This window comes from Mobula birostris, chromosome 2 (genome assembly GCF_030028105.1).
Source record: "Mobula birostris isolate sMobBir1 chromosome 2, sMobBir1.hap1, whole genome shotgun sequence".
In the NCBI taxonomy this organism is placed as follows: Eukaryota; Metazoa; Chordata; class Chondrichthyes; order Myliobatiformes; family Myliobatidae; genus Mobula; species Mobula birostris.
The window spans coordinates 238432544-238444695 of NC_092371.1; the positions used below are offsets into that span (position 1 = coordinate 238432544).

At 45.4% G+C, this 12152-nt stretch overlaps 1 protein-coding gene across 1 annotated transcript in view; it reads left to right on the forward strand.

The window, feature by feature from the left end:
- nt5dc1 (5'-nucleotidase domain containing 1) overlaps window positions 1–12152 on the forward strand; it is a 673759-nt gene that overhangs the window by 49710 nt on the left and 611897 nt on the right. The window contains exon 6 of the mRNA XM_072251620.1: window positions 11778–11859. Coding sequence (XP_072107721.1) covers window positions 11778–11859 — 82 coding nt within the window. The remainder of the gene's footprint in view (window positions 1–11777; window positions 11860–12152) is intronic.

A 12152-nucleotide genomic window follows, 5' to 3' on the forward strand; every position in this document is an offset into this window, starting at 1 on the left:
AAACCTTTCGAATGTTGGAAGGCTTTTACAGAGTAGATGTGGAAAGGAAGTTTCCCATGGTGGGGGAGTCTAGGACAAGAGGGCACAGCCTCTGGATAGAGGGGCATCCATTTAAAGCAGAGATGCCAATAAATTTCTTTAGCCAGAGGATGGAGAATTTGTGGCATTTATTACTACGGGCAGCTCTGGAGGCCAGGTCATTGGGTGTATTTAAGGCAGAGCTTGATAAATTCTTGAATGGCCATGGCATCAAAGATTATGAGGTGAAGGTCAGGGAGTGGGGCTGAGGAGGGATAAAAAAAGATCAGCCATGATTGAATGGTGGAGCAGATTTGATGGGCCAAATGGCCTGATTCTGCTCCTAAGTCTTATGGTCTTATGGAGCAGAATAATGAAATGGCAGAGCAGACGCAATGTACCAAATAGCCTAATTCTGTTCCAATCTAATGTCTCTGGTCTTATGGTTATTCCCCTTCAACCATTAGGCTCCTGAACCAGTATAGATAGCTCTTCACCTCAACTCTGAACTGATTTCATGACCTATGGACTTAACATTCAAGGACTCTGCAACTTATGTTCTCAGCTTTATTCACTCATTCATATATCCATCTATCTATTCATTTATTCCTATTTGTTTTTAATTGCATTTGCACAAATTGTCTTCTTTTGCACATTGGTTGTTCATCAGTCTTTGTGTGTAGTTTTTCATTGATTTTTTTTGTATAAAAAGAAGATTGTGCCAATGAACAATGTGACCAAGTGTAACATCCTACAGTTCACAAAGCTACTTCTTTTACTTCTTATTCATTCAAGTATGTTTCTGCTACTATTGGAACCTGTGGTTTACTTTTTGATGGTGTGCTTTTGGGCTAATTGAGCGATCTGGTGCTTTGCTGTGTTGCCAAGGGGGTTCGGTGAGGTTTCGTGTAGAGTGTGCAGCCTGGAGACTGGGCACAAGCCCATGATTGACTCCATTTCTTGCTGATCTCTCTGATTAAAACATTGAGTAAGATTGAAATCATCAAGTCCAAGAACTGAAGGTGAACAGGTGTTCAGCGCCATCAGCCTGTGTTTTACAGGTCTCTTTCTCTCCCTCTCGTTCAATGCTGCTGGAGGATGGTGCCCGAGTCTTGGGTCTTGGGCAAGTTTTGACCAATATGGTTTGTGGGTTGAATGCTATAGTTCATGGTGTGATTATGTTTCTGGTTGCTCCTTTTTGCATTGCTATATTTTGATTGGGGCAGAGAGGGTCTGTAGCCTGCAGTCAACAAGCATTAAATTGAACTGAGCTGAACTAAACTGAACATACTTAGACTGTTTACAAAACTCTGTGGTTTGATGTTTTATATTTTGTGTTTTCCACTTTTTTCATGCCATTTGCATGACTTGTTCTTTTTTTTGCCATTGGGTGTTCGTTGTTTTCCTTGAATAGATTCCATGGTGTTTCTTTGTTTCATGGCTGTCCCTGGGAAGATGAGTCTCAGGGTTGTATACTGTATACAAACTCAGATAATAAATGCACTTTGAACCTTTGAATATTTGTATTTCTTTGTTGTACTATGAATGTCTGCAAGACAATGAACTCAGGGTAGTATATAGTGATGTATATGTATTTTGATAATAAATTTACTTTGATCTTTGGTTAAGAACTATATCAGAGCCTCGAGAGCTCAGAGCACTGGTGTGAAACTACAGCATTAATTGGATAGCCTCATCCCCTTTCTCACTCCCCTTTCACAGGACAGGTCATGGAGTTGATTGCAGAACTTCTGACATCTGACGTGTCCTTCTTTCCCTGTGAAATCGTACTGTGCCAATTTTTCCGCTATCTGAGCCTTGTGGGCTGGTTTTAAACCCCTGCTCCTGCAGTATATCTGAAACGCTGCCTATGACCCCAAGTGACCTGCTTTATTCTCTAAGGTAATAAGTACACCATCTACATTATTGTAAAATGGCTGTGTAGTTTGGTATCAGATTAACTGTTCCTAAAGGTCTGTGTCATAGCCTTGTGACATATAGCTGGGCTATTTTGGAATCTTTGGGGGATGTATACTACTGCCCACCCAGGGTGAAGGCAAATTTGTCTTGGGACTTGAGGTTCTTCACTGCAGCTCTGTAGCCTGCAGTCAATGAACAACCTTACAACCTTTTTTAACCTCTTCTTTGGTCTGTCTCCTTAGCCCATACTATTGTGGAGCAGGTTAATCCCACAATGATCCTCAAGACTAAAACTTCCTCATGGGCTGAGCTCAGCCTTCCTTCAGCACTTTCAAGAAGACTGGATCATCTCTCCCTGGATTGCCCAGCCCTGAGCGTTTCTCATACTGTACGCCTGTTAGAATAGAATAGAACTTTATTGTCATTGCTCAAGGCATGAGATGGTGGTGCTACTCCAGTCCGTGCAAAACAGATACTTACAATATGTAAGATATTATATAAGATGGCACCAGTAACTGGTGACTCTGCGCGTGGTCTCCCGAGCAAACTGCCCTCTACACTATCCTATACCCAAGAAACTCTTCGAAACCTCCAATCTGTTACCTCCAGCAAGATCAACAACACCCTGGTGAAGCTACTGACCAACTGGAGAGCACAGCACCAGAATTGCTTCTTAAACTCCGGACCGCACCTGGACCCGACCAGCGACCCGACCAGCAACCCGACCACGTTCCCGGAGAACCGCGGTCTGCTACCGTGCCAGAGCGCTTGGAGACGTGGCCCATTCCGACCAGCACATCTCTGGAGCAGACGACCACACAGAACTGACGGCGGAGACCTCAAGGTTCCCCGGTGCGACCACCGTAAAGCCCCGTTGGTGGACATCCACAGCTGCCGGAAGTGAGGCCTCTGCCGCCGACCTTGGAAATTGAGCCCGAGGCTCGGCTGGAGCGGGGGCCTCCACAACCGTGACTCAGCTTATGGACTTGTTTCAGCCAGGAGCCCGGCCCTCCGGGATTAAATGTCAGCTTTGGGGCCCGACCCAATCGACAGCCCGGGCCCCCGGCAGCTGGAAGTGGCAGTGGAGCCTCCCCCGTCACTTGGCCTGACCCGGAGCGCCCGACGACGCGACCTGCCGATCAATCCCTGGGGGACACGTCCACCAACCTCAGAGAGCTGACAACAACTCACTGCATCGATGGAAACCTGGAAAGATGCACTATTTACCGAGGAAGCATGGGAAATGAGCTGGGCTGCTGATCAGATTGAAGCTGAGGGGCTTCAGGGTCCCTATGCCCACCATCCTACTAGCTAATGTGCAAGAACAAGGTGGATGATCTTAAAGGGAGACTGCATCATGCAGGGAGATGCAGAACTGCTGTGTATTCTGTTTCACCGAGACCTGCCTCTCCCCTGCCACCCCCGACTGTGCCATCCGACCGGAGGGATTTTTGATCCATCAGATGGACCGCATGGCGTCTTTGGGCAAGACGAGGGGAGGTGGTGTCTGCCTACTGATCAACACTGCGTGGTGCTTGGACACAGTGGCACTGACAAGCTCCTGCAGCCCAGACCTGGAACGCCTGTCAGTGAAGTGTCGTCCCTACTATCTGCCACAGGAATTCACCTCGGTCATACTGACAGCGGTCTACATTCGCCCCCTGGCGGACGTGGAGTGTGCTCTGAACATACTGTATGCCAACATCAATGAACTTCAGACCAAGTATCCGGAGGCTTTGCTCATTACAGCCAGGGATTTTAACCAGGCCAATCTCAGAAAGGCGCTGCCAAAGTTATACCAACATGTCTCCTGCCCCACTAGAAGCCCGAGTATACTTGACCACTGCTACATAGCAGTCAAGGATGCCTACTGTTCCGTCCCATGACCTCACTTCGGAAAATCAGACCATCAGGCCGTACTCCTCCTCCCGGCTTACAGACAGAAACTGAAGTGGGAGATCACGGTGTCAAAAGTAGTGTCACGTTGGACGGAGGAAACGGATGAGGTCCTCCGTGACTGCTTTGAATCGGTGGACTGGTTAGTATTCAAGGACTCGGCAGCTAACCTCGATGAGTATGCCTCAGCTGTCACGGACTTTATTTGGAAATGCATGGAGGACTGTGTGTCTCGCAAGACGATCCAGGTATTCCCTAACCGGAAACCTTGGATGAATTACGAGGTCAAGTCTCTCTTGAAGGCTAGGGCTGCGGCTTTTATGTCTAGGGATACCAGTCGCTTCATGGAATCCAGACGTGAACTCTGGAAAGCCATTAAGGGCGCCAAGAGGCAATATGGAGCCAAGTTGGAAGCCCAGGCTAACCAGAGGGATGCAGGGTGTAAATGAGATCACTGGGCTCAAAGAAAAGGTTGGGAATATCAATAACTGTGGCGCTTCTTTTCCTGACGAACTTAACATATTCTACGCAAGATTCGAACAGGAGAGGAGTGTCCTGCTCCCTCCGGAAGAACCAGACCTGGTGGCATTGAGATTCATCGTCACCGAGGAGGATGTTAGAAGGGCCTTCTTGAAGATAAATCCAAGGAAGGGAACGGGCCCAGATGGCATCCCGGGATGGGTTCTCTGGGCCTGTGCAAGCGAGCTAGCTGGAGTGTTTGCTGACATCTTCAACTGCTCCTTGCTTCAGTCTAAGATCCCCTCGTGTTTTAAGAAGGCAATGATAATCCCAGTGCCGAAGAAGAGCAAGGTGGCATTCCTGAATGACTATTGACCTGTGGCTCTGACAGCAATTGCTATGATGTGTTTCGAGTGATTGGTTATGGCACACATCAGCCACAGCCTACCGGTCAACCTCGACGCTTTGCAATTCACCTACCGGAGCAACAGGTCAATGGCAGATGCCATGTCTCTGGCCCTATATTCCTCCTTAGAACACCTGGAGAATAAAGACGCATACGTAATGCTCCTTTTCATTGACTACAGCTCTGCCTTTAATATCATCATTCCAAATAAACTGATTCCTAAGCTCCGGAACCTGGGCCTTAGCACTCAGATCTGCAGCTGGATCTTCAACTTCCTCACAGACAGGACCCAGGCCATAAAAATAGGGGACAAGCTCTCCTCTACAATCACTCTGAGCACCGGTGCCCCACAAGGCTGTGTACTCAGGCCCCTGCTGTATTCACTGTACACCCATGATTGTGTAGCCAAGTTTCCATCAAACTCAGTATATAAGTTTGCTGATGACACAATAATTGTAGGCCATATCTCGGGTAATGATGAGTTTGAGTACAGAGAGGAAATTAAGAACCTGGTGGCATGGTGTGAAGACAATAACCTCTCCCTCAATGTCAGTAAGACGAAGGAATTGGTTGTTGACTTCAGAAGGAGTAGCTGACCGCACGACCCAATTTACATCAGTGGTGCGCAAGTGGAACAGGTCAAAAACTTTAAGTTCCTCGGGGTCAATATCACAAGTGACCTGACTTGGTCCAACCAAGCAGAGTCCACTGCCAAGAAGGCCCACCAGCGCCTTTACTTCCTGAGAAAACTAAAGAAATTTGGCCTATCCCCTAAAATCCTCACTAATTTTTATAGATACACTGTAGAAAGCATTCTTCTGATATGGAAGTTGTCCTGTCGAAGACCGGAAGAAGCTGCAGAAGATCCTGAACACGGCGCAGCACATCACACAAACCAATCTTCCGCCCTTGGACTCACTTTACACCGCATGCTGTCGGAGCAGTGCTGCCAGGATAATCAAGGACACGACCCATCCACCAACACACTTTTCATCCCTCTCAGGCTCAGGAGCTTGAAGGCTGAACGGATCCTGACCTGGACCTGGGCCGTACCCTCCAAATATCCGGACCTGCCTCTCGGTTTTTTTGCACTACCTTACTTTCCATTTTTCTATTCTATTTTCAATTTATGATTTATAATTTAAATTTTTAATATTTGCTATCGATTTGTAATCCAGGCAGCGGGAAACGCAGAATCAAATATCACTGTGATGATTGTACGTTCTAGTATCAATTGTTTGTCGACAATAAAGTATAAAGTACAATGTAAGTGGTATGGCTTAATTTAAAAAAAATCCATGTTTGAGTGCAACAGATGACTCTGATAGTCCATAACATTCAAAGTCCATTGGTGAGCCAATATGTTCTGCATTGTCCATAGAGGGATCATCATCTTTCTGAACTATTGACACTGTTATTCCTCAATTACTCCCACCTTCCTCCAGTTATTGCATTACTGTCCTTTCAAAGTAGTGGGATCTGTTCTCATTGCTGGCATCTACTTGTTGGCCACGCATCATTACCCCCACCTTCACTCCCTCTCCCAACCCCTCTCCCAAGCCCCTCCCCCTCTCTTCCCCCCTCCTCCCCTCCCCCTCCCTCCTCTCCTTCCCCTCCATCCTCTCCCCCTCTCTCCCCAACTCTCCCAGCCCCCACCTACCCCCCTCTACCCACCTACCCCACTTTACCCACCTACCCCCTCTCTCCCCCTCAGTCCCTCTCCCTCACCCCCTCCCCCTCACCGCTTCCCCTCATCCCCTCCCGCTCATCCGCTCCCCGTCACCCTCTCCCCCTCACCCCTCCCCTTCTTCCTCTCCCCTCCCCTCTCCACCCCTCTCCTTCCCCTCTCCTCTTCCTCCACCACTCTCCCACCCCACTCTACCCCCTTCTCTCCCACCCTACCCCTCTCTCCCCCACAACTGCCTCTCCCTCACCCCCTCTCTCTCTCCCCCTCTCCTCACATCCTCTCCCACCCTCCTCTCTATCTCTCTCTCCCACACTCCCTCCCTGTCCTCCACACTATCACTCACCTCTCACACTCTCCCCCTCACACTCTCCCTCACTCTCCCTCACACCCTCACTCTCGCTCACACTCTCCCTCCCTCACTCTCTCCCTCTCTCTCTGTCTCTCCCTCACTCTCTCCCTCCCTCTCTCTCTCCCCCTCACTCTCTCTCACTCCCTCTCTCTCCTTCACACTCTCTCCCTGACACTATCTCTCCCTCCCTCACACTCTCTCCCTCCCTCACACTCTCTCTCCCTCCCTCACTCTCTCTCTCCTTCACTCTCTCTTTCTCTCCCTCACTCTCTCTTACTCTCCCTCACACTCTCCCTCACATTCTCCCTCACACTCTCCTTCACACTCTCTCACACTCCCCCTCACACATACAGCTATACAAGAGTGCTGGGCTGGAGATACGTCTCTACCAAAGGAGATGTGAAGCGTTCCTTCCCTCTGCAGGCCTGCAGGTCGCCCTCAGACAAGGTGTAACCTCTGCTTAGCCCCCCATCCCCCAACCAGGATCAGCGTCACGCGAACCCATTGGAGCAGGTGGTGGCTGGTCCTTTAGCAAGTAAATCACATATGGACAATGTGCAAAACATGTGGCTAAGAAAATCTTTAATTACACGCTACAGGCCTGGGAAAGTACAGATGAACGAAAGAAAACGATCAAACCAAGATAGATCAAAGTCCTTATCGATGATGTTTTGGTAGCTGTTAATATCAATACCTCTATATATACAATTCAGTGTGCACATGTTGTTGTCACTGGACAAAAAATTGCACAGCATAAGATTTTTACGCACACTGGTAATTACAAATTGAAGGGAACATTGGTCATGGATTGCCCATTATATACAACATGGCACATAATGTTCGAACTAACTACTATACAATTTTCTGAACATGTGTACACGCACAACCTTCTGACATGCTGAATGGTCAGTAACAACCTTTTGCAACTTATTGCTCTGTCTCACCAAACTACTAGATAGTGTCTGATATTTGATTGTGTGTGTGTGTACACTCAGAAACACACGTTTATATCTGCCAGTTCAACACTGCTATCTGCTAATACTTGATGTCGTATAGTAGTTGGCCTGAGTAGATCTAAGAATGTATTAAAAATATGCAGTCCCTCAGACCGCTGAAGTTGCTGTCCACATAGCGAGTCACAGATATATCTTGGACGAACTCCTAAATGTTTTTGTGAACCACACAGAAGCTGTAATTGGCAAATATAAGAGTCTTTAATCACACAGCAGGACTTCTGGGGAGAAAGTCTTAAGAACATTTCACTGTCATAACACAATATTTTATTCCTTTTAAACACAAAGATAACAATGAACAATTAACTGTAGTTACAGTGTATTTAATCACCTATTTAATCTTAAGATTTTAAATATAGTCAGGTAACTTTGCAGAATTACAAATGTACAATGGTAGCATATCCCAATTAGTAGAACATCTTTGAATATTTGATTACTTGTAACTAGTCAAAGAGCTTCTAAGCACAAATCCCAGGGACTGAAAATAGTATAACACTCTTCTTCCTTTCAGAATCAGAATCAGAACCACTTTATTGCCAGTACGTGAAACATACCAGAATTGATTGTGGTTCAGTGCCAAGCATAAATCACAGGACAATACCATAACAGAGAACACATGAGCAACCAACAATTTACAAGACAATAGTGCAAATAACCATGAGCAATCAACAATTAGCACAAATGTCAATAATCAAACTTAAATAAACATGAACATATGAATAGAGAAATTAATTATCAACAGAACAAGGAGAGCAGGAAAGACCATTTCACGGATGTTGTGCAGGAACTGTTAGGGTATTACACCTGGGTGAATTTTGTTGAGAAGCTAGGTAGCTACAGGAAAGCTTTGGAGATGATGTGTCATATTGCTAATGATGGGAGGGAGGGAGGAGAAAATGGCGGCACAACGCAGCGCGCACAGCCTCTCCGGTGAAATGATATCGTATTTGTTAAATAGGGGCCGTGCACAATCCTGATTTTATGGAGATGGATGTGAGAAGCACAGAGGAACATCTGGAGAAACTTCTGAAATGCCAGGTTCGCTGCCGCTGCTACAGTGCGATCGAGAATCTCCGGAGGGAAGGCCTCAAATCCTCGGATTTGCCTGTTGCTGGCGGCCGGGGCTGGGGTCGAAGCGCTCGGCAGAGATGGTGCTCGGTGCTTGGTGTTGGAAGGCTGGTCGGAGGTTCGAAGTTTTCGGATGGACTCAGAGTCGGACTGTGGTCGGGTGCTTCCAGGATGCTGCATCAGCAAGTTTGCGGCGCTGGAAGCTCATGGCAGGGAGAGTTTTTCTTCCTTCTACCGTCTGCGTGAGATGTTGGGACTTTCAAGAGGCTTTGAGACTTTTTTTTACCGTGCCCATGGTCTGTTCTTCTATCAAATTACGGTATTGCTTGCACTGTTGTAATTATATGTTATAATTATGTGGTTTTTGTCAGTTTTTCAGTCTTGGTCTGTCTTGTGTTTCCGTGATATCACACTGGAGGGACATTGTATCATTTCTTAATACATGCATTACTAAATGACAATAAAAGAGGACTGCATGTCCTCATAATCTAATCTAATCTAATCTAATGAATTTGTAGCGTCTCGCTGATGGCAATTTGGAGAATAGGTGATTGCTACAGTGGGTGAAGTTCAAAGGGAGATAAACACCTTGCCAGAAGAAACCACTTCAGCATTACTGGACTGTTCCGAAAACACAAACTAGAGCGTATTCAGGGAGGTGGCTATCTACCCATTGATGACCATACGGGATCTGTAAATGGCTATATAGAGAAGTGCACTGTTACTAAACACATCTATCTCTGTGAGCGCAAATCAGAAGCCATGGTTGACAGCAGAGGTCCAGGCACTGCAGAGAGATCATGATGCTGCCTTCAGATCAGGGAATAAGATAACTCTTATAAGATAGTCAAGTTAGAAATGATAAGAATTTGAAGATATTGATAATCATCTTGAATGTTACAGTGAAAATGAAGTTTTGGATGATGCAATTGTCAATATCATTGTAAGAAGGCAGTCCGTTATTTGCACTAGGTATCTGTGCTGATTTTGATTCCAGTCAATCAACAGAATGTGGCATATACTGCATGAATTCCTCCGTCGATAACAATTAGGAACTAATACACAGTTTATAGTACTGTAGTAATATTGACAGTGTTCTAATTTGTTCTAGGTTCCTTTTAAATACATAATTTGTTACTCAGTTAAACATTAGTTTATCTTTTTTTAATACCTTGTTACCTAGTTCCATGAAACTTCAGCTAATTGTGGCAGCAGTAATTGAGCCATGAAGTACTGGTTCCGATGTCTTCCTGTAATGCAATGTGAATTGATTTGCTTTGATCTCATTCATCCTGTTGTGCTCCACAACTCAAAGTTCTGATTATGAGGAGTAGGTTTTTGCAAATATTGTGGATGGGGTACGTTTGTCAATTGTTACAGGAGGTACTTGCTGTATAAAAGATTTAATCTGATCTTTCATATTGAATGCTCACGGAACACCTATATATACTACTAAAACTTTCATGCTCTGTCTGTCTGTCTGTCTGTGACCTCCAAGTAGTTTAAACAGTGTATTACGATGGCACTTTTTTTGGCTAAATGGAATTAAAGTGCGCTAACTTCAAGAATGCAGGCAAAGTTCAGGGTTATATATTCATAAAAGATTGCTCATTTGCCAAAATTAATTGGCTCACTTTGACCTGAGAGCCGATCCGCCATCATAGAAATCGGGAAGCAACAGCTCGATGCATGTGCACAGCCAGCCTCAGCAGCGACGCCTACTGGAGCAAAAGGGAAGGGCAGCTCTATTTCGAGGGGTCACATTCTGCTGATCACCATCAGCAAGTGCAGGATTGGGACAGATCCTGCCACCCATCAATAAGAGATAATTAAATCTTATTATAATGACGTACTTCGAGACACCCATAAAACCCTTTGCTGCAGTCAAAGGACAACAGTGACTATATCGCGTTCATTTAGGAGAGCGCCATCCACATCATCAAGAATAATCAGCATCCTTTGATGTTAGTGCTTCGTATCTTCTATCCAGCATTAGGGTTAAAAAAAAAATGGTCAGCCTAATTCTGCCGCGTGGAAAGGTAAGGGGGACATTATGGCCAAGAGATTACGTCAAACGTTGTCGGGAAGTGGCAAGGAGAGGGAGAGAACGAGAATCGGATGAGGCCAGGGCCACACAACTCCAGGATCAAACAGTCAGAACAAAAAAAGATGACAGAAGAAGAGACAGAGGAGGAGAGGCATACACGTCTCCAGGATCAGAGACAAACAACAAACAGCAGAAGAGATGAAGAGACGGTGGATGAAAGGGGTGCACGTTTCCAGAATGGCAACGACAGGCACGAGGGTGGCAGATAAACCAGAAATGATGCCATCAAAAGTGCCCTTCGTTAAATGAGGAGCAGCAATATTTGCTTTACTATGTGTCGTTCTTCTTTAATAAACTGAGGTTTTCTACTTCAATTTCCAAAGCAAAGCGATACCAATAGCATTCAGGAAAATTTAATGTTCATCCTGGTCACATCAGACTGTACTACCCTTCTCTCAAAGGGTGCCCCAACGGGTCACCCCGTTGTCTAGTATATACTACAGTGAAGGTTGGAACCATTTAATAGAGTGATTTCTACCTTTGTATCTTTCAGATCATATATCCACTTTTTAAATACAGTTAACTTGACCCAGCTGGTGGCGTAGTGGCATCAGCGTCGGACTTCGGGACAAAAGGTCCAGAGTTCAAATCCAGCCAGCTCCCCTGCACACTTTCCATCTGTGTTGGGTTATGAGCTGGTGATTTCTTTGGAAACTCACCCGGCAGAAGGCAATGGCAAACCACTGTTGTAACTTGCCTCGTACGCGGTTCCCCATTACTTCAGAGAGGCGTGGAGGCGTGAAATCTAACCGGAGAAACTCTGGATGCAACGTACCTTAACTTGATCTATGAGTACACTAATAATTGAACCATTGAGCAGGTTGTTAAAACTTTAAATCATTGCTTTTTCACAGAACAGAAATGTGAAGAAATATGAATTCTGGAAGGATGTTATTGCTTCCATTGAATACAATTACAAAGCTTCTGCCTTCAAAGGTAAGGCATTATTTCCTCTTAATAATACACATTTACTCACAAATTTTGTGGCAAATAGATCTTGGCAATATTTTGGATGAATATTGTATCAGTAATTTTATTTGGTGATTTGAAGGCTATATGAGCTTGGCTATTCTCACTGTTCTACATAGTTTTATGACTGGATCTTCTTTTAGGACCAGTTTTGATAGTACATTTGATATACCTTGTGAATAAGGACCTTCGCATCAGATGTCAAATGCATTAAATCATGTGCTATTGTATGGATATCTCCACTGTACAGGTCAATTAAG